The sequence below is a fragment of the Aquarana catesbeiana genome, linkage group LG11 (genome assembly GCF_042186555.1).
Source record: "Aquarana catesbeiana isolate 2022-GZ linkage group LG11, ASM4218655v1, whole genome shotgun sequence".
NCBI lineage: Eukaryota > Metazoa > Chordata > Amphibia > Anura > Ranidae > Aquarana > Aquarana catesbeiana.
This window is the reverse complement of record NC_133334.1, coordinates 182,617,736-182,641,779: the sequence shown is the minus strand read 5'-3', so window position 1 is coordinate 182,641,779 and position 24,044 is coordinate 182,617,736. Positions and strand designations below refer to the sequence as shown.

The 24,044-nt window shown below is 41.4% G+C and overlaps 1 protein-coding gene across 29 annotated transcripts in view; it reads right to left on the bottom strand.

Annotated features, from left to right (window-relative positions):
- NRXN2 (neurexin 2) overlaps positions 1–24,044 on the bottom strand; it is a 3,426,600-nt gene that overhangs the window by 311,036 nt on the left and 3,091,520 nt on the right. For 16 of the 29 annotated variants that reach the window (XM_073605072.1, XM_073605074.1, XM_073605073.1 and 13 more), the window contains one exon: positions 6,229–6,360. The exons of 5 other annotated variants lie outside the window; for them this stretch is intronic. In XM_073605072.1, the coding sequence (XP_073461173.1) occupies positions 6,229–6,360 (132 nt within the window). The remainder of the gene's footprint in view (positions 1–6,228; positions 6,361–24,044) is intronic. 8 more of the 29 variants (XM_073605085.1, XM_073605095.1, XM_073605090.1 and 5 more) reach the window with 1 other exon arrangement.

The following is a 24,044-nucleotide window of genomic DNA, read 5'->3' as shown; positions in this document are numbered from 1 at the left end:
CATTTAGTTTGAGACATATCTATGGATTCCTCTTTAAATGCTAAACACCACAGATGAATAAATCTCCCATGCTGACTGTTTGGATGCAGTCACTGTTCGGCCGATTTTGCACCCAACTTCTTCAACAAAAGTCAATCTTCGAGTAGCTATCCCTGCAGGTGTGGAATGCAGTCATCATTTTAGACTGGCTAGAACTTGTTAGGAAATGTATAAGAAGTAAATAAACTTGAATATTCCAATTATATTTACAAAGGATGCTTGCATTTACTGAAAGTGTATACAGCTGTCTGAAAATATCTAGTATAGTAACTAGATAACCATACTGCCAGGGCTTTTTTTTCCAGAGAAAAGGTGCAGGAACTCAACCATGCCCGCCAAACGCACATTCCTGTCAAATGGCATCAAATAGTAGCTCTTCCCCCTGCATACAACCCCTCTCTCCACTGCCCTCATCTTCTCCCCCCTCCTTAAAAGCTCCACCATCTGTCATATGTCTTACCTTTGTTGCAATATTAAGCTGAAGCACCTATCCGGCTGTAGTACCTCCCAGCATACTATACTATACTACAGTCACTTGCAAGAGAGATCATGCAATAGGAGCATTAACAACTGGTCACCAGGGAAAAAAAATGGAGACCACAGAGGGTGCAGTCTACCACGCACCCTCTCCTGCCCATGACTGCACTGAACCCTGGGCACCTGTTTTGTATCTCCCTTGTCCCTGTCTGGCACTCAGTGGGATCTGTGCAGGAGATCTGACCTGTGGGAGCTACTGGGAGATAAGCTATCACTTGTTAAAGCAGAAGCTGGACTTCAGTGTTACCAAGTGATAGTGGTGTGCAGGGAGCAGAAGACCTGAGCCAGAGGTGGTGGAACTGAGTTCCCCCTAGTTCCTGCTGAAAAAAAGCCCTGCATACTGCACAATCAGTGAGTTTAAAAAGTTGTATTTATCATTACAGTAAAAATAGAATGCAAATGCATACTTGTACAAGGTATACATAACAATGTATACCATTCAATGCCTACTGCAGGAGATCTCTGAGAAAAAGGAATTGAAGACCTGCCCCCTTTTTTATCAGAGCTCTTGCTTCAACCTTGCGTAGGGATTTTTCAGCACTCCTTTTGAGTACTGTCTTCTAGTTTTGACTGCATAGCAAAAGTTTTTGTAGAGATTACTATACATACACAGTCACACTCTGCTGTGTCCCAGCACTGTTTGGGAATTTTTTGCAAAGACTGATTTTAAATGTATTGTTATGTGTACCATATTATTTTACAAATATTAATTTGTATTTTAAATTCACTTCAAAGATTAATTCAACCCTGCAAAACACATTTATAGTGGGGTGTGCTTACTTAGTTTTTACACTAAAAGTCCATTGCAGTGGTCTTAATTTCATTCATTGGAGCCTAAAGCCAACCAAAGGCTGATCGAAATTTGTCCGGTTTAGCAAGAACTGGGACAAGTCGATTTTTTGATCAATTGCAGTAGAATCAGCATGTCAGGTCTTTTTTTTTCTTTGATTACTACTGCTGACTATAGCTGGCAGCAGTGATCATTGTATTCTCATGGAGGGGAAACCTCCCACTGTCAGAATACAACTGCGCAGCAGGAGGGAATCAAGCAATTTTCTTTCCTTCAACCGTGGTTTAGGGAAAGAAAATTGCATAATGCATGGCCACGGCCTTAGAGAGATTCATTAGAGGCTGTCCATCTCTGACCACCAATGTTAAGGGGGTCAAAAAAGGCGTACATTAATCTGTGCCCACTTCTGACCTCCAACCTTAAGGGGGTGCAAATAGAGATCGCACTATGCCCTTTTAGCTATGGGGCCCTGTGATTTCTGATTATGCACTTGGGAACTACAATACTAATAAGTTGTATTAATCCTTTGTTTTCTTTCATCATCAGCTTACCTTGATACCCTTAAGATTTCTACAGATCCAGTAAAATGAGTGGAACAATTGGCAGTATACTGGGGAGGGAGGGAAGCCTGAAGATAATTGGCTATAATGTTCCCCGAGCATGATCTCTGCTCCTTTTAGGATCCAGTTGTTTTTCTTGTAATAGTAATAACAAGTTTCTCTAACCTTTGCTTTTTATGGCAAACCTATATTTTCTTGGGCTAGGCAAATTACCTAAATCACTTGACAGCACGCATAACTTAATTTCCTCACTTCCTCATAGTGTATGGGGTCTCACAATGTTGCACTCATTAATGGAGCCACAAATCAACAGGCTTGAATATCCTCATGTAGGCGTGACAGGAAGAACAAATAGCCTTGATCAAGTTTTGACTTTTGAAACTTGCAAATACATTTTCAGGGCTACAGTGGTAGATTACTGTGGTGGATGAGCTTGAGAAAGATAAACATAGATTCCTTGCAGGGCTCATTATTAGGCCAACCTGGTATTTTGTCGAGTCCAAGTTAAAGTTTTTTTATAAGCAATGTTTTCAATTTATATATGAATGTACAGTATTCTACTTCCGTTGTTCAGATATGTGGTCATTCATAAACATGCAAAAAAAAACAAACAAACATTGCTTTATTAACCATCCACAACTCTGCCACCAGCTGCATCACAAATCGTGTCTCAAAATATCACCCAAACCATTCTCTTTGCTACTCATGCTATTCATGCTCTCTAGCTCCCACCGTCACATCCTCCAATTTTTGCCTCAAGGACTTCTACAGAGCCTATCCCATCCCACCCAATGCTCTACCCCAAACTGCCTTGATTTCTTGATTTTTCCTTTTCATTCCCACACAGTTATTCCCATTTGAATTACTTGCTTTTCCATTTCAGATTGTCAGCTTCCACAAGCAGGGCCCCCCTAAACGTCTGGTCTTGAATTGTATTGTAATTGTACTATCTCCTTTTATATTGTAAAGCACTGCAAATACTGTAAATCCTGTAAAAATATAAAGTATGAATGCCCTAAACACAGTGAAAGTTATAAAACAAAATAAATGCAGCGCTAAATAAAATCTAAGAATATCCCTAGAGGGATATAAAGTGCATTATTGTAAACAATTCTAAATACATAAAACTGCAATGTGCAGATTTTACAAAGTGTCCATAAATAAATCAAACAATATAATTTATAATAAAGTGCAATGTGCAAATTTTTCATATAATGTCCTTATATAAATCAAACAATAGTGTGAATATCGTACCAGTCCATTATATAATTTGTAAATGAATCAATCTCTCCTCAATCATTCACAAATTTGTGTGTCGCACATAATCCTTGTGCTCCCTCCACCAGTTGTGCCCTCACCTTATAGGCTTTTTAAATATGCCTTTTGAAATGATTAATCCTCTGGAACGCTCCTTGTAATATGCTTTCTCCTTATAACCTGCCGTGAACGCCAGTCACAACGATCACATTAGATATTGAGCCTCCTTACTGCTGCCCGTGAACTCCATTCACATCGACCACATGCAAAGCAATCAGATCTTGCTATAGTGCTTTATCGCTTTAAAATATTTTATGCAAAAAAGCCATAACCAATATGCACTCTCATTTTGAAAAACTTTAGCAGGCCTGTGTGTATTTAATTTTTTACCAGTGGTGCTAGGACAAACATATTATCTTTCAACTGGCTCTGCAGCCCCAGCCATGAGTGCTCCCTCCATCTGTTACACTCTGAGTAGTCCTTCCTGGTTCCACGTTCGTCAGCCTCTCAGGTCCGTCCTACTAGTTAGTCATGCCTCGTGACTTCTTCTCCCTGAGGATGTCACGAGGAGTGACAAAACTAGTAGGAGGGACCTGAATGGAAGTGTAACGGACAGAGGGAGTAATGACAGCCAGGGCTTCAGAGCCAGGTAAAAGGTGATACGTTTGTTATAGCACCACTGGTACAAATTAAATACACACAGGTCTGCTAAAGTTTATTTAAAATGTGAGTGCATATTGTTTATGGCTTTTTTGAATAAAATATTTTAAAACGATAAAGCACTATTGCAAGATTTGATGGCTTTGCATGTGGACGATGTGATTGGAGTTCATGGGCAGCAGTAAGGAGGCTCAATACCTAAAGTGATATTACAAGGAGCGTTCCAGAGGATCAATCATTTCAAAAGGCATATTTAACCGGTTCCCGACCGGTTCTTGCAGATATACTCCGGCAGAATGGCTCTCCTGGGCGAAATCTTGTATGGGTATGTCCTTTCCCTTTTCAGCCACCAGAGGGCGCACCTGCTGCACGGTGGGGCACCCGATGCGCGTGGCCGGCGGTCGCCACTGGCCAAGCGTGAACACATGCACGAGTGGTGTCAAAGGAGAGGAGACATGTCGGTTGTTCCTAGTAAGTAGGAATAGCGATATGTCTCCTCTCTTACTCAGTCCTATCCCCATACAGTTAGAACACACATTTAGCCCCTTGATCGCCCCCTAGTGTTAACCCCTTCCCTGCCAATGACATTAACACAGTAATCACTGCATTTTTATAGCACTGATCACTGTATAATTGTCAATGGTCCCAAAAATGTGTCAAAAGTGTCAGATCTGTCCGTCGCAATGTCGCAATACCACTCAAAAAAGCAGATCACGGCCATTACTTGTGAAAAAAATTTAAAAATGCCATAAATCTTTCCCATAGTTTGTAGATGCTATAACTTTTGCGCAAACCAATCAATATACGCTTATTGCAATTTTTTTTTTTACCAGAAGTATGTAGAAGAATACATATTGGCCTAAACTGATGAAGAAATTTTTTTTTGTTTTTTTTAATGGGGATATTTATTATAGCAGAAAGTAAAAAAAAAAAAAAAAAATTTTTTTTCAAACTTGTCACTCTTTTTTTGTTTATAGCGCAAAAAAATATAAAACCGCAGAGATGATCAAATACTACTAAAAGAAAGCTCTATTTGTGGGAAAAAAAGGATGCAAATTTCATTTGGGTACAGCATTGCATGACCGCACAATTGTCAGTTAAAGCAGTGCCAAATTGTAAAAAGTGCCCTGGTCAGGAAGGGGGTAAATCTTCCAGGGCTCAAGTGGTTAAAAAGCCTATAAGGTGAGGGCGCAACAGGTGGAGAGAGCGCAAGGATTATGAGAAACACACAAATTGGTCAATGATTGAGGAGAGATTGATTCATTTACAAATTATATAATGGACTGGTACGATATTCTCACTATTGTTTGATTTATATAAGGGCATTATATGAAAAATTTGCACATTAGACTTTATTATAGATTATATTGTTTGATTTGATTATGGAGACTTTGTAAAATCTACTTATTGCACTTTTATGTATTTAGAATTGTTTACTGTACATTAATGCTCCTTATATCCCGCTAGGGATATTCTTAGATTTTATTTAGCGCTGCACTTATTTCGTTTTATTTTTGTTCATTTCACATGCTTAGGAAGTGCTGGCAGCTCCACTAGATTAATATAGCGGCTCACAAGGTTTTTATATATTTACAGTGAAAGTTATATTCCTCAAAAAATATCCTGTTAATCAGATACAATATAATATGAAATTATTTAAATCAAAAGGCTAAAAGAATTGGATTGGGGTGATAGTTGAACAACTACAGTATATCTGCTGAAAATGTAACCTAACATCTCATGTTTACCTGTCCTAGAAAAACAATCCCAATTCATGAGTTTTTCTTATAGAAATCCTAAATAATCCAATACCTTTAATATACGTTAACGTTTTACAAGACATCACAAATGTTTTACCAGTGGAAACACTGAAGAAAATGTGAATTATTGTCTTGCTCTTGTTGAACAATGCCAAAAAAAAAATTTCAACAGCCCCTAGTGTTTTATTGAAGGATATAGGGGGCAACTCATCAATTCTTTGCCTTAAACGTGTTTGTCTTTTAGTGGTAATTTTGTTGTAGTGAATTTGAAATTAGTATTTAATATTTTTTTCAAAAGTGATGGTAGAGTGCAAAGTGGTAGGAGTGTAACATATAAACCCTAGAACAAGGAATCTTGTTTATAACAAAATAATTTAAGTTCTTAAATATGAACTCAAACCTAAATCTCTTCAAACTGCCTTTAGAAATCCTTTTCTACATACTATAAATCATGTATAATGCTAGAATCATCTGTAATGAAAGTAGCTGAAAAAATAAAAACTGGAGTAAAATGGGATAATCATATTAAGTGACCGCTATACGTAGTGCGTGTTACTTTTAAGAATTCTCTTCACCTTCTCATTTTGCCATTTTAAGCTAACTTCCCAGTCCCCATAGAAATTACCTTTGTCTAGCAGCCACTCGTCTACAACACGACCCAGGCGGTAGGGGATGCGCTGACGGGCAAGTGCCAGTCTTTCACTATCTGGGTTCCCTTTATAGAGTTTTAATAAAACAACATTAGAGGAATTAGAATCTGAAAGGTGAAAGGTTAGAAGTTAACAGTTAATGGAACATTTACAGAGGTTAACAAATGGTTAAGAGAGATTTAAATAGATTAGTCCAAACATGCCCCCATTTACTAACACACCAAGAAAAATTTTAAGCATGGATTGCAAGAAATGGGAAATAAGTTGTAAATGCAAATGTTATAGTCCATCATGAAGTCCTTTACTAAATAAAGAGTACATATAAATGAAAGATAACGTTTCCCTAGTTCAAATCTAAATTAAATGAAAACCAACAAGGATGCTGCCCTGGCCCTAGGATATGTATGTATGCATGTGAGATAGGGATTGTAAGCTCCTTGAGGGCAGGGATTGATGTACAGTATATGATGTAATGACCAATATGTAAAGCACTAAATTGTAGGCTTGTGCAATTTGTTTCGTAACAAATGGAAATTCGGACAAATTTTGCATCTTTCAGACATTCGGATGCATCCGATTGTCCTAATAAAAAAATAGCAAATTTCAACTAATACAAAAGAAATTATAGCGTATATAACAAATGAATTTGACATGATTCGGTAATTCGTTAAAGATCTAATGAAACAAAAGGTCAACTGAAAGTAAATCTTACAGTCCAATCAGCTGATTAATTCTGTGCTGGAGGTTGGATTACTGGCAAAGTGTATTCCTGAGAACTGAGTGAGAAGGGTGTTGTATTGTATTTTAGCAGAGGAGAAGAGATATTATCATTGTTTTTGTTAAAAGATTCAATAAACAAACGACTATCCAAACTACGAATCATTATCACGAATATATATATACATACATAAATATCGAATTTCAATGAATACAAACAAAATGATAGCGCATATAACGAATTAATTCGACATGATTCGAGATTCAGTATAACGAATATCGACACTCTACAGAATAACAAATTATCCGAAAACATATTAACGTAACATAACGAATATAAGAGAACGAAATTATGTATTTTACGAATGACAACGAATCGAAACTAAATTAAATTTTCCGTTGCGCGCAAGTCTACTAAATTGTAAGCACTATAAAAATACCTTTAATAATAAATAAACAGTACTCCAAATAACTTCAATATTATATATTTAACTATAACACTGCTTCTTAGCTAAATCAAAGATATATTTATTAAGGATGAGCTCAGGCGTGTTCACATACAGCACTTGCAGAGCCGGCCAGGAAGTCGGAACTGCACAGCGCTAATCATAGGCAGTGAGATATTTCCTGATCACTGCAGCCGCACATTGGGACAATGTCTCACTGCTTGTGATTAGCGCTGTTCAGTGCCGACTTCCTGGCGGGCTCTGCACATGCTGTTTGCGAACACGCCTGAGCTCATCCTTAAATCCTTAAAATATATATATATATATATATATATATATATATATATATATATATATATATATATTACACATACACACACACACACACACACACACATACTTTTCCATCCACTTTTATTCAAGACAAATGTCTTTTTGCATCAGATTTCCCATGACACAAAAGGAAATTACAACCTCCCTGAGGTATACGTTTATCAAACAGAGAAGAGCCGAGATCCTGATACTCACGGCTGATCTTTCAGGTGTACCAGTTTATGAAGCTGAGATGAGGAGTGGAGAACATGTTCTTCACTTCTCATCACAGGACACACCCTTCTGTCATTCACTTTTACACAGATGAACAGTTTATGAAGGTGAGATCTGAAGATCTCACTGGCCATTAGGGATGAGCTTCGAGTTCGAGTCGAACTCATGTTCGACTTGAACATCGGCTGTTTGCCAGTTCGCTGAACAGCAAACAATTTGGGGTGTTCGTGGCAAATTCGAAAGCCGTGGAACACCCTTTAAAGTCTATGGGAGAAATCAAAAGTGCTAATTTTAAAGGCTTATATGCATGGTATTGTCATAAAAAATGTTTGGGGACCTGGGTCCTGCCCCAGGGGACATGGATCAATGCAAAAAAAAGTTTTAAAAACAGCCATTTTTTGGGGAGCAGGGATTTTAATAATGCTTAAAGTGAAACAATAAAAGTGTAATATTCCTTTAAATTTCGTACCTGGGGAGTGTCTATAGTATGCCTGTAAAGGGGCGCATGTTTCCCGTGTTTAGAACAGTCTGACTGCAAAATGACATTTCAAAGGAAAAAAAAGTCATTTAAAACTACTCGTGGCTATTAATGAATTGTCGGTCCGACAATACACATAAAAGTTCATTGATAAAAACGGCATGGGATTTCCCCACAGGGGAACCCCGAACCAAAAAAAAAAATGGCATGAGGGTCCCCCTAAATTCCATACCAGGCCCTTCAGGTCTGGTATGGATTTTAGGGGGAACCCCGCGCCAAAATTAAAAAAAAAAAAAAAATGGTGTGGGGTCCCCCCAAAAATCCATACCAGACCCTTATCCGAGCACGTAACCTGGCAGGCCGCAGGAAAAGAGGGGGGACGAGAGAGCGCCCCCCCTCCTGAACTGGACCAGGCCACATGCCCTCAACATTGGAGGGTGCTTTGGGGTAGCCCCCCAAAGCACCTTGTCCCCATGTTGATGGGGACAAGGGCCTCATCCCTACAACCCTTGCCCGGTGGTTGTGGGAGTCTGCGGGCCGGGGGCTTATCAGAATCTGGAAGCCCCCTTTAACAAGGGAACCCCCAGATCCCGCCCCCCCCTGTGTAAAATGGTAAGGGGGTACAAAAGTACCCCTACCATTTCACAAAAAAACTGTCAAAAATGTTAAAAATGACAAGAGACAGTTTTTTGACAATTTCTTTATTTAAAGTCTTCTTTTTTCCATCTTCTTTCTTCTGTCTTCTTTCTTCTATCTTCCTTCGGTTTCTTCCTCCATCTTCTTCTTCTTCTTCTTCTGGTTCTTCCTCCGGTGTTCTTGTCTGGCATCATCCTCCGCGGCATCTTCTTCTCTTCTTCTTCTCGGGCCGCTCCGCATCCATGATGGGAGGCTCCCGCTGTGTGATGCTTCTCGTCTTCTGACGGTTCTTAAATAACGGAGGGCGGGGCCATGCCACAGGGAAGTCTCCGTCAAGTCCTCGTGTGTCAGAGGGGGGCGGGGTCATGGGTGGTCCCGCCCTCTGCTATTTAAGAACCGTCAGAAGACGAGAAGCGTCACACACCAGGGAGCCTCCCATCATGGATGTGGAGCGGCCCGAGAAGAAGAAGGGAAGAAGACGCCAGACGAGAACACCGGAGGAAGAACCAGAAGAAGATGGAGGAAAAAACCGAAGGAAGATAGAAGAAAGAAGATAGATGAAAGAAGATAGAAGATGGAAAAAAGAAGACTTTAAATAAAGGAATTGTCAAAAACTGTCTCTTGTCATTTTTAACATTTTTGACAGTTTTTTTGTGAAATGGTAGTACCATTTCACATCGGGGGGCCGGATCTGGGGGTCCCCTTGTTAAAGGGGGCTTCCAGATTCTGATAAGCCCCCCACCCGCAGACCCCCACAACCACCGGGTAAGGGTTGTGGGGATGAGGCCCTTGTCCCCATCAACATGGGGACAAGGTGCTTTGGGGGGCTACCCAAAAGCATCCTCCCAATTTTGAGAGCATGTGGCCTGGTACGGTTCAGAAGGGGGAGCACTCTCTTGTCCCCCCCTCTTTTCCTGCGGCCTGCCAGGTTGCGTGCTGGGATAAGGGTCTGGTATAGATTTTGAGGAGGACCCCCACACCATTTTTTTTTAAATTTTGGCCGGGGTTCCCCTTAATATCCATACCAGACCTGAAGGGCCTGCTATGGAATTTAGGGGGACCCCCACGGCATTTTTTTTTTTATTTTGGTTCGGGGTTCCCCTGTGGGGAATTTCCATGCTGTTTTTATCAATGAACTTTTATGTGTATTGTCGGACCGACAATTCATTAATAGCCGCGAGTAGTTTTAAATGACTTTTTTTCCTTTGAAATGTCATTTTGCTGTCAGACTGTTCTAAACACGGGAAACATGCGCCCCTTTACAGGCATACTATAGACACCCCCCAGGCATGAAATTTAAAGGGATATTACACTTTTATTGTTTCACTTTAAGCATTATTAAAATCACTGCTCCCGAAAAAAAGGGCCGTTTTTAAAACTTTTTTTTGCATTGATCCATGTCCCCTGGGGCAGGACCCAGGTCCCTAAACACTTTTTATGACAATAACTTGCATATAAGCCTTTAAAATTAGCACTTTTGATTATTCATGTTCGAGTCCCATAGACTTTAAAGGTGTTTGCATGTTCGAACAAATTTTTCGCCTGTTCGCATGTTCTGGTGCGAACCAAACAGGGGGGTGTTCGGCTCATCCCTACTGGCCATCTCTGCAAAATATCTCCTCCCAGATTCCCCAGCTCAGAGGTGGAGAATATGGGTGAAAAGATGCTGTGATGTGAGGAAGGAGGCTTCTTTCTTTCTAATATCAGCAATAGCAAGCTTAAAGATTGATATAGAAAATAACTATATATGTTTATGTGTGTGTATATATATATATATATATATATATATATATATATATATATATATATATATATATATATATATATATACACACACACACACACACACTATAGTTATAATGTATTTTCCTTTTTGCTTTTAGGACCCATTCACATCTGAACAATGCAGAATTGTTGGCAGAGTTCCGCAATTCTTGCCACAATTCCAAATTGCTGTAAAATTCTTTCAAAATACGCAATGTGCTTTTAGGTGCCATTAATTGTTAATGGCACCCCAAATGCAGTTAGCAGACATGCATTTTGCCACACATTTTGTCATTTGACAAATACACTACCAACTTGCCAAAATGCGCATTGAAAAATTGCACAATGCTCCATGCCCAAAAAATTTTCAATTTGGCTTTTTGGGCCCTTTTTGTGCGCATTTTGGTACAGTTTTTGATGCACTTTTTGCTGCTTTTTTTCAACAAACATTTTGGCTTGTTTTATAAAACGCATTTTAACACATTTTTATGTGCATTTTGGTGCTTTTATAACATATATATATTTTGGCTCATTTTTTTACCTGCGTTTTGGTGTGCATTATGGAAACATATGCAAAAATGCATGGTATGCTTGTGGTTAGAGTTGCCACCTCATCCCTTTAAACCCTAACACATATGAAATACACAGGTTCTGAGGCTGATTTAATACAGATAAGGCACCAAGTGAGTTCAATTACACCTTAATCAGCCTCAGAATCTGTGTAATTAATATGTGTTCGGGTTTAAAGGGATGAGGTGGCAACCCTACTTGTGGTGCCATTAAATGTTAATGGCATCCCAAAAGTGGCTAGCAAATGTACTGTTTGCCAAAATACGCATTAAAAGGAAATCAAAATGCACCTTAAAAAAAGTGTCAAACTACATTCTAAAAGTAGCGCTGAAATGTGCATTGCAAACCACACAAAAATGCGCGTTAAAGTAACCTGTGCCAAAATGTGCGCTAAAGGGCCAGAATGTGTGTTTTAAAAAGCGCCAAAATGCACAATAAAAAAAAAAACCACGGCCAGATGCGCATTAAGAAAATACAACATGTTAAGAAAACAGCAAAATGCGTGTAAATAATGCCAAAATTAGCAAAAAAAAGGACCAAAATACACATTTAAAGAATGTGCCAAAATGTGTGTAAAAAAAAAACTGTGGGTCAAAAAAAGCACTAGTGGTCAGTGCTTATTATTTTCATGTAATTACACAGTCTTTTTAACTTTGGTTTCACTTTTAAAACTCAGCTGCTCTCTAATCAGACAGGTGTATCAGGATATCACAGGCAGCCCTCCCCCTTCTGCTCAGATCTCAGCTGTTCTCAGAGGAAAAACTTCTCTTCTCCTTCTGAGAACAAATGTTCTCCACTTAATAAACTGGGTGCCAGAGGAGATTTTTCTCTGAGAACTGAAATGATAATAAATAAATTATCTATGTTTGATAAACGTACAGGGCAGGACTTAGGGTACTGTGGGCCCCTGGGCTTGAGTCACTTTCGGGCCCTACCTTCTATACATTACTTTAAATAGAACAAAATGATACATACACAAGCTAGGTATTAGAGCTACACAATTCAGGATGAACTGAGAATAAAAATAGAGATCACGATTCTGAGCAAACAACTAAACAAAATTACATAATTTATGTAACTGACAGGTGGCACTGATGTCAGATGGCACTGATGACACGTGACACTGATGACAGATGGCACGTGACACTGATGACAGATGGCACTAATATGTGGCACTGACACATGGCACTGATGACACGTGGCACTGATGACAGATGGCACTAATACATGACACTGATGACAGATGGCACTAATACGTGGCACTGATGACACGTGACACAGGTAATACGTGACACTGATGACAGATGCATTAATACGTGACACTGATGACAGATGACACTAATACGTGGCATTGATGACAGATGAAACTAATATGTGGCACTGATGACAGATGGCACTAATACGTGGCACTGATGACACATGACACTGATAACAGATGGCACATGACACTCACAGGTGGCACTGATGACAGATGGCAATGATACGTGGCACTGATGACACGTGACACTGATGACAGACGACACTAATAGGTGGCACTGATGACAGATGGCACTAATACATGGCACTGACAGATGACACTAATAGGTGGCACAGATGGCACTAATATGTGGCACTGACAGATGACACTAATAGGTGGCACAGATGGCACTGACAGATGACACTAATAGGTGGCACTGATGACACGGGATACCAATGATGACACTTATACATGGCAGTGGCACTGATGACAGATGGCACTTATACGTAGCACTGGGGACAGATGGCACTGGGGACAGGTGGCACTGGGGACAGGTGGCAATAGGGACAGGTGGCACTGACAGATGGCACTGGGGACAGATGGCACTGTGAGCAGTTTATTTTCCCCTTTTTTTTTTTACTCACAAGCTGCAGCCGTTTGCTCTCCCTCCTCACACGCTGTCTCTGTGTGAAGAGGGAGAGCTGGCAATGAAAGATGATCTCTTTGGACACTCAGAGTGCTAAATGTCCGCTGTGATTGGCCATTTAGCACGATCTGTGATTGGCTGTGTCCAAGGGACATGGCCAACGCAGAACTTCCCCGATGCGCGCCCGCGGCGGCGCCCATTGGGGAAGTAAACAGGAGGACGTCCAGGGACGCCCTCCCGGCTATTGGAGTCTGCGCTGTAGCCATTTTTCAGCTATAGCGCGGACGCCTAGTGTAAAGAAGGTAAGGACACTGGGACATGGTATTTAAAATGGAAAAAGGCGGGGTCCATGGGCTTGAGCCCAGTCAAGCCCTAAGGAAAGTCCAGCCCTGTAAACGTACACCTAAGTTTGGTTAGAACCAAAATCTGTCTCCACATTGACTGTAATAACTCCTCCTGGCTAACTGGACTACTTCATCCCTTAGCCCTGGTTCACATTGGTACAATTTGACATGTCAAATCGCATGTCAAATCGACGGCAATTACCGGCAATGGCACCGTCCTAATCGGTGCAATGCCGTATCTGTGGTGCTGCACCGATTTCAAAAAGTAGTTTCTGTACTACTTTTTGCGATTTCGGGCTGCGATTTACATTGACATCTGTGCAGAAACCTGCACAGATGTCTCTGAAACTGCGGCCGAAATTGGGACTGACATGCGGGAGGGAAATCATGCGAGTTCAGCTGAACTCGCACAACTTCATTCCCACAGCTCAGTGTGAACCTGGGCTTAGTCTGCTTCCAGATGGACTCTTATCACTCTCAGGTGATTGCCTACCTGATCAGGTTGTCTGCCTTTACAGGCAGACAAGCAAGAACACAGCCACATACTCCCACTGTGTCTATACACATGTTCAGTTCTTGATTTATAAGGGGGCAAAAGGGACAACTGCCCTGGGCTCCCCTGACAGAAGGGCCCCTCTTTATACAAAATATTTAAAAACAATATAAAAATTATTTCATATAATAAAAAAAAATAGGGAAATAATATAAAATATATAGTAATAACTTTTTATTACATTTTATTAAATGTATCTTTGGAAGCAATATTTTGCTGGCCTTTATCTGTAAATATTTTTACTCTGGATTAGTATATGGCATAATTTGGCCCAGATCCCGGCCCCCCACCCTATATGAATGAGTATGGGGTACCGTACCCCATTGTACCCCTACCCATTCACCTAGGAAAAAAGTGTCAATAAAAAAAAAAAAAACACACTAGACAGGTTTTTAAAGTAATTTATTAGGCAGTTCCAGGGTTCTTCTTCCGACTTCGGCGGTCTATTCCTTCTTCTCCACGGTCTCTTCCTTCTTCTCCGCGCTCTCCGGGCCTCTTCTCTGCGCTCTACGGTATATTCTGCCGGGCTCCTCTGCTATCTTCTGCTCTTTTGCCCGCTCTTTTGCTAGCAGTGGCCCTGTCTTCCCCACCATCTTCTTCCCTCTTCTCTTCTTCCGATGTTGACACAACACTCTCTCCCACTGGAATGCCGTGTGCGCGGTGCGCAATGACTTATATAGGGATGGGGCACGGTCACCGGGTGATGTCACCAGGTGACCCCGCCCCTTATGACATCACAGTCCCATCATGCCCCGGGACTGTGACGTCATAAGGGGCAGGGTCACCTGGTGACATCACCCGGTGACCACGCCCCATCCCTATATAAGTCATTGCGCACCATGCACACGGCATTCCAGTGGGAGAGAGCGTCGTGTCAATATCGGAAGAAGAGAAGAGGGAAGAAGACGGCGGAGAAGACCGGGCCACTGCTAGCAAAAGAGCGGGCAAAAGAGCAGAAGATAGCGGAAGAGCCCAGCAGAAGATACCGGAGAGCGGGAGAAGAACCAGAGAGCGCGGACTAGAGGCCGGAGAGCGCAGAGAAGAAGGAAGAGACCGCGGAGAAGAAGGAAGAGACCCCCAAAGTCAGAGGAAGAACCCCGGAGCTGCCTAATAAATTACTTTAAAAACCTGTCTAGTGTGTTTTTTAATTGACACTCTTTTTCCTAGGTGAATGGGTAGGGGTACGATGTAGCCCATACTCATTCACGTAGGGTGGAGGGCCAGGATCTGGGGGCCCCCTTATTAAAGGGGGCTCCCGGATTCCAATAAGCCCCCCACCCGCAGACCCCGACAACCATTGGCCAGGGTTGTCGGGAAGAGGCCCTTGTCCTCATCAACATGGAGACAAGGTGCTTTGGGGTGGGGGGGCTGCAGGGTGCCCCCCTGCCCCAAAGCACCCACCCCCCATGTTGAGGGCATGCGGCCTGGTACGGTTCAGGAGAGGGGGCGCTCGCTAGTCCCCACCCCCTTTCCGACGGGCTGCGTGCTCGGATAAGGGTCTGGTATGGATTTTGGGGGGACCCCCATGCCGTTTTTTTCGGCGTAGAGGTGCCCCTTAAAATCCATACCAGACCGAAGGGCCTGGTATGCTCTTGGAGGGGGAACCCATGTCGGTTTTTTATTTAAAATTTGGCATGGAGTTCCCCCTTAAAATTCATACCAAACACAGTGCGTGGTATTGTCGGGTATCCAAATCGGATCCCCGTTCATTGAAAGTCGGACATATGCCGGCTTCAAGTCGCAGGGCAAAGTCGGATCCAAAGTAGGACGGCTGTCATGTCGCACCAGTGTGAACCCGGCCTGAATGAAGCTTTGACAATAACACCTAGTAGCTGATTGGTATAGCTGCGCCAGATTCTCTGTGCTCCAGTTTTAGTTAATCTCTACTGTTGTCATTCTCTGGTGATCTTCAAAGTCTCACTCTGGTACTCATGTGCCAAAACTTCAAACTGCTCAAGTTCCACACCTGACCATTCCTAATCCGATTCTGTCTTGTCTATTCTTAATAGGATTCCGTCATGCGAAAGTATTTACCAAAGATATCTCCAAAGATATTTGTGAAAAATGAAAGTATTCCCACTACATACAACATATGTTTTAACAAAAAAATAGACCAGGGGTCAGCAACCTTTTTTTCACTTAACCACTTCAGCCCTGGAAGAATTTACCCCCTTCCTGACCAGAGCACTTTTTGTGATTCTGCACTGCGTCGCTTTAACTGACAATTGCGAGGTCGTGCGACGTGGCTCCCAAACAAAATTGACGTCCTTTTTTCCCACAAATAGAGCTTTCTTTTGGTGGTATTTGATCACCTCTGCGTTTTTTTTTTTTTTGAGCTATAAACAAAAAAATAGCGACAATTTTGAAAAAAACGCATTATTTTTTACTTTTTGCTATAATAAATATCCCCAAAAAATATTTTAAAAAACATTTTTTTTTCCACAGTTTAGGCCGATATGTATTCTTCTACATATTTTTGGTAAAAAAAACCCGCAATAAGCGTTTATTGATTGGTTTGTGCAAAAGTTATAGCGTCTACAAAATAGGGGATAGTTTAATGGCATTTTTATTGGTATTTATTATACTAGTAATGGCAGTGATCAGCGATTTTTATCGTGACTGCAACATTATGGCGGACACATCGGACATTTTGGACACATTTTTGGGACCATTGTCGTTTATACAGCAGTTAGTGCTATACAAATGCACTGATTCCTGTGTAAATAACACTGGCAGTGAAGGGGTTAACCACTGGGGGGCAGTGTAGGGGTTAAGTATGTCCTGGGGAGTGTTTATAACTGTGGGCGGGCGTGGCTACGTGTTACACGTCACTGATCTCTGTTCCTGATCACAGGGAGCAGAGATCAGTGACACTGTCACTAGGCAGAATGGGGAGATGCTTGTTCACATTAGCATCTCCCCGCTCTTCCTCTCCGTGAGGCAATCGCGGGTATCCCCACAGCGATCGAGTCCGCGGGACCCCCGACCCGACTCACGAAGCTCCCGGCCGGCGCGCGCACGCAGTGGCACAGCGGCAAATTTAAAGGGACATAGGGGTACGCCCATTTGACCAGCCGTGCCATTCTGCCGACGTACATCGTCGTGCGCCGGTTGTGAACCAGTTAAGGGCCGGATTAAATGTATGTAAATGCATGAAAGACGGCGAGTCATCTGAGCGCTAAGTAGCGATATCTGGGGTCTTATTGGACCTGTCATGCCTTATTCCTATTACAAGGGGGTTTACATTTCTTGTAATAGGAATAAAAGTGATCAAAAAAAATAAAGGGACAGTGTAAAAATAGAAAAAAAAATACAATAAAAATGTTTTAAAGCACCCTGTCCCCTTGTGCTTGCATGCAAAAGCGAACGCATATGTAAACGACGTTCAAACCACACATGTAAGGCATCGCCGCGAACGTTAGAGCGTTAGCAATAATTCTAGAACAAGACCCCCTCTATAACTCTAAACTGGTAACCTAATTTTAAATTTATATACAAAATGCATCAACATAAAGTCAAAAAAAGATAATATAAAGTCCATTCCAGTGCTTTGAATTAAAAGAGAGTGTACATATTTAATTGAGAAGCAAAGCCAGAAAGGTTCAAAGTCCAGTGATAATAAATGTGCAGAAAAACACAAACTTCTTGTGCAGTGTGATTACGTTCCCATGCGCCATCCAAGGTCCACACTGTGCACTCCAGCAGCTTACCTCAAATAAAGACCATATAGGTCTAACAGCGTTTGGCAGCAAATAATTCCTTCACACTGAGTCAATTTAAGATACAATCTCCTCTCCTCCAATCAGCAGTAGCCTTGTGTAATGAAAGGAATCCCCATAGTGAAGTACTTTCAAACAATTATTGTATTAAAAAGTAGTAACTCACATTAAAACAAACAATATTCTGCATAGAATCTCCAAAGAACACCAAAGCATTGATCTTCCGGTCTCGGCCACGACCGGAAGTGACATCACCCAGCTCCTGCCGATGCATTGCGTCACAGATCACATGACTTTCTCAAGGGCGTCGGATGATCGCTGCCGGTGTTCTATCAAATAGTGCCCTACGTCGAAAAGTGCCCATGCATGCGCAGTACGGAAGGGTTTTATGGTGTGCTCAAGGTTGGGTTTTGTGTGTTGAATGGCGGGTTTTGCCTGTGTCTAAGGGCAGGTTGCAACACAGACAAAACATGCCCTTCAACACAGCCACAACCCACCCTGCAACAGCGAGGCACAATATGACAACTACGGTCTCCCTCTGTTGTTTGCATAGCTTTCAATTGTGCGCTTTAAATGGTATCTCCCATTGAAAATGCCTCCTACGCTGTGCACTATAGTGATGTCATGCCAGCTGATTGGGAAATCAGCTGAAGTGCCCTTCCGTACTGCGCATGCGTGGGCACTTTTTCGACGGAGGGCACTATTCGATAGAGCACCGGGATTAAATGCGATACACATTGCTATAGTAACGACACGGCGGACATTTTAAGCTACATTTTACAGCAAAGTATTAACTGATACATATAGCAAAGGGCTGACTAAGTATACAAACTAAATAATAGATGCAAGAATACTATAAAGAAATAAAACAGCATGGTAATATCACAATGGTGCATGGCAATAAAAATGGCAAAATGATAAATACACAGAATTGCTAATAAATAGTAAATCATAATCCCCCTCTATGATTCATCTTAAAAAAGATCCATTATAACCTAATATAAGGTCTTGACAATAATATAATATCTCACGTACTAAATAAATGGCCTCTAGTGGTTAAAAAATTTCAACTCATAATAAGAATATAAAATAAATGTGAATAAATAATACAAAAATATTATAAAAAAATATATACAGCTGTAAAATAAAAAGTATAAATATATAAAAAATAAAATATAGTATACAACCACAATAATTACCAAGCAAAATTAGTTGCTTGGTAATTATTGTAGTTACTTTACATATTTTTTATATTAATTATATTATCTTTTAGTTTGCACATTCCAGCACTAGATCAGATCCACCCTAGCTCCAGGGGAGGTGATTTTAACAAAACCATCCTTCAGTGGATGTGGAGGTGGATCTACAGTATAATCTCAATGCCACCGTATAATAATAAAATGAAGCTTTCAATTTTAAGCCCTTTTTGCAGGGATTTATATCAGAGGGTTATGAACTCAATCTGTGATTCAGATGCTAGAACAAGTTTTCCTGACGCCACCATGGCAGCATACTAGTGATAGGCTCCGCCTTTCTCCCCTTCCTCAGGACCAATGAAATAGCATAAATTAAAGGCCAGTTAGGCCCCGCCCCATTCTTCTTTTTGTCCTCATACCTCCACGCACCAGTGATAAGTAAGCAGTACTATGTTCCACCCTCTGCCTCCAGGCAGCTGCCGTCTGGGTTAAGCCTCTCCCAGTGCGAAGTCCCAGTATCAGGCTGCTAAAGGCGCCAGAATAGCTTGGGAGCTCCTTCTGTGGGTCTTGATGGAGCTGTGCAGTTTTTCTCCTCTTTAGGAATGAAATCTGCCTTTAAGGTTGGTGACTGCAACACTTGTTGGGTTTGGGGAGGCCAGATATGCATCCTTCTTACCTTTGCCCTCTGAGCCTTTGTTTGTCTCCTGTTATTTTCTCATTTTCTGCACCTCCTGTTCTTTTCCTCCTGCAGTGGCACTGTTCTGGGTACATTACTTCCCTTAGACAGGTTCTCTGTCCCTTGCTGACCTAGCATCCCTTTAGGGCAAGCGCGGCCACCCAGCTCTGTTTTTCTATGCTGGAACACGCTCGGTGACATCATCAGAGGGAGCCGGTTCGCACATGTGCACTGGCCAGGAGAATGGGCGCCATTTTGACTATGGGCAAATTGTGCCTTTTTGCTAGTAATGGAGAGGAAGGTCCAAGAAAGAGACTTTTCTCTCCAGAAGATAGTTTTGGGGCCCCGATAGGTGTAGGTGAGCGGCCGGTGGATAGGATCTTATCCATAGCTGCAGGATTTATTTATTGTTTTTTCTCGGACCCTCCACAGAGCTATGTCTGCTGGCGCCGCTGCAGCCGGCTGTAGGTATAGCTTATGTTTGTAGGTTATATATGTATAGGTTTGGGGCAGGTGGGTAGGTGTGGATATATATATGGGTATGTATATATATGTTTATATATATATATGTTTGTGTATATATGTGTGTGTTCTTATGTTGATTGGTATGTATGTATGTGGGGGGGTGTTATATGGAGCGGTATGTGCATGTATTTATATATGCATGCATATTGTTAAAAAAAAAAAAAAGGGAAAGGAGAGAGTGTATATGTGTGTATGTGTATATATAAATATATATATATATATATATATATATATATATAAATATATATATATATATATATATATATTTGTCTATGTATATATATATTTATATATACATTAATAGAGGGAGAAGCGAAGTCGCTGTTGTCTTATCTATTTTTCCTCTTCTCGGTCTTTCCGCAGCTGTCCGTCTCTCAGCTGGTCGTCCCATCTCTCCACGGTTCGAGTATCAGTCAACCACCCATACAAAAGACCCTCAACACTTAGGGTGGGGACCACCGTGCCGGTAAGTTTTCAGGAAAAGAGTGCCCTTTCATGCGGATTGCTTTGATTTGCTTCAGCTCCACGCGCCCACGCTCTCAAAGGCCAGAGCCAGAGGCCAGGGAAAGGCGGACGTTCTTCAGAGAAGCATAAAATGGTACTTAATAGAGCATAAATCATAAAATCAAAATATAAATGATAAGTGAGTAATAGTAGATAAATACTAAATGAATAATAAATTAAAAAAGTGATCTGAGACATCCAAAATAATTTATAATAATGGAGAAGTCCATATAATGACGTATTAATCCTCTTCTAATCAGACATCTTTCTCGATGGTAATTATCTCAAAATAATGTTCTTATAAATACACTAAGTTGCCCGCAAATCTTAATGAATAAGAGAAGAAATATGTGCAATCCAAAAGCGAGCTCACAGAACTCTCACCTCCAATCCTTAGAACTTCAGCATAAAAATTATTAGATGGTTTTCTCCTATTCCGATAGTAACCACCAGGGTATCCTCCGTCCCAATATAGATTGTACCCGTACAGATATTCTGTATCCAGATCTATACACCTCTGTGATAATAGGCTCACAAAAGGGGAGGAAGGAAAGAGACCTCCGATAGTGTAGTACATCAACATAATCAAGTAGTTTATTAAAAACAAATTCGACTCTTACATAAATAACAAGGTTTAGAAGCAGAATTGTAACAATGTGGCGTTATCTCGCCGTTCTCACGTCACTTCCGGTATTTGAATAACATCCACTTCCGGCCACTCCCTACGTGTGTATGACGTAACGCGTAGGGAGTGGCCGGAAGTGGATGTTATTCAAATACCGGAAGTGACGTGAGAACGGCGAGATAACTCCACATTGTTACAATTCTGCTTTTAAACCTTGTTATTTATGTAAGAGTCTAATTTGTTTTTAATAAACTGGTTGATTATGTTGATGCACTACACTATCGGAGGTCTCTTTCCTTCCCTCCCCCTTTTGTGAGCCTATTATCACGGAGGTGTATAGATCCGGATATGGAATATCTGTACGGGTACAATCTATATTGGGATGGAGGACACCCTGGTGGTTACTATCGGAATAGGAGAAAACCATCTAATAATTTTTATGCTGACGTTCTAAGGATTGGAGGTGAGAGTTCTGTGAGCTCACTTTTGGATTGCACATATTTCTTCTCTTATGCATTAAGATTTGCGGGCAACTTAGTGTATAAGAACATTATTTTGAGATAATTACCATCGAGAAAGATGCCTGATTAGAAAAGGATTAATACATCATTATATGGACTTCTCCATTATTATAAATTATTTTGGATGTCTCAGATCACTTTTTTAATTTATTATTAATTTAGTATTTATCTACTATTACTCACTTATCATTTATATTTTGATTTTATGATTTATGCTCTATTAAGTACCATTTTACTGTTGCGTGAGATCATTATTGGTTTATTCTTTTTTATGTGCGGTGTGGACACTATTAGATCTTGCTGCAGACAGTATTCATCACATTTTTTTTGCACTATATTGCACTTTATTTTTCACCACATAATTACAGTGGATATGTTTGTTTACTGATTTATTCGTTTATTTTTTGAACATTTCACAGTAGCGCAAAGGCTCTTTTTTATTCAATAGTCTCAACCTGGTGCTTGGCCATGGCAATGCTATACTCAGTTACGGCTAGGGGTACCCTATGGTTGAGACCCAGGGCTGTGTTTGGCTTCCTAGAAACAAAATTGGAATAGTCGCTTTATAGTGCAAGATCTCTGTTTGATGCGAAACCAGAGACAGCCATGTCAGAAGTGACAAGAAAAGGTCCGTTCCTCTCCCATAACAGAAAGTAAAAAAATAACTAAAAATAAATAATAATAAATAAAGGGAGAAATGTGTTTCTCCCGCTAGGTTCCGCTCCTCTAGGGGCAACCTTTCATAAGGTCCATAAATGGAAATCTTTGGGTGTACCGCAGGTACCCACAAAACCCTTGTACCGGGTGCATGCCCAGACTTCTAAGGTAAGTCCCAGTGGGAACGCTTCATGGGTTACTGGACCGTGCATTGTGCAGATCCTTGGAGGATAGGCACCCATGGTCACTTTGGTGGATTCCTCACTATTCCTTCTTTGGACCTTTTTCTCCCCCATGGAGCTGCCAGATCCACTGCAACCACTGTGGTTGCAATACTTACAGACACTTCAGACTCAGGGGGGAGCTGTCCTGGTCCCATCTCACAGGAGAGATTGTAGGTTTCCTACCCACCCCTGTTTGTAGGTCGCGGGGGGTTGGAGATGAGCATTCGCTTGCAGCAGATGGCTGGAGGCTTTCGCTAGATCATCAGGATTCTTATCCTTATATGCCAAAGTTTTTTCTTTTCTTTTTTATTCCAAAGTAAGTAAATTTGACGATCGATTGGACACATCTCCGCTTTATCAGCCTACCTTTTAGCCTATGAATATCTCTAAGAATGTTCACAGAGGTTTCAGTGTCGTGTCAGTTCCTCTTGGAGAACAGGGTCTCTAGGTTCGCCACTACCTGGGCGTCATTCCTTTCTACAAAAAAAAGCCAACTTTGGCTTACCAACAGTTAAAGTGCCTGTGGGGGCTCTACTGGTTCCTCTGTTTTGCTTCCATCAGAAAAGGACGGTGACACTCAGGAGGAGAATTTTGAGGTCAGATGCCTCTACTTCCTGGACAACTTCTAGGTGTCTCAGCCTCCTGGCTGTAATGTTGTCATTCATACTGATGATTCCTTGGGTGCATGGGCACCTGTGCCAGTTTCAACTACAACGGAGGAAACAGGATCCGGCGCATCTATGGTCAGTGTCATGCAGCACGTATAGCGGTCTGCGGTGATGGAAAGACCTTGAGGATGTCAGGAACCATTGGACTGGATCAATGTGATGGATCATATCTGCAAGACAGTCTGGAAGGCGCACTGCGAGGGTCTGTCGGTCAAGGCAAGCGGAGATTGCTAGCGAAGGAGGGTAGTCTCGAAAGCACTGGAAGGTCAGGCAGCCTTTTTTATCACTTTGACCTTGCTACACAGAATCAAGGGTGACCAGTCATCTTGCGGTGAGCAACAGGACAGCAATTGCGTATTTTCAGCTCCAGGGAGGATCTTGCAGCAATATGCTATTGAGAGATGTAGAACCCAGAATGTCTCGGTAGGAAGATCACCAGCAAATTCCGGACGCAATTTACCTCCTAGGGGACTGGAATACACGGACATACTGTCCATCATGCAAGCTTGCCAGAGCATGAGGAGGAGGCTTGTTCATAG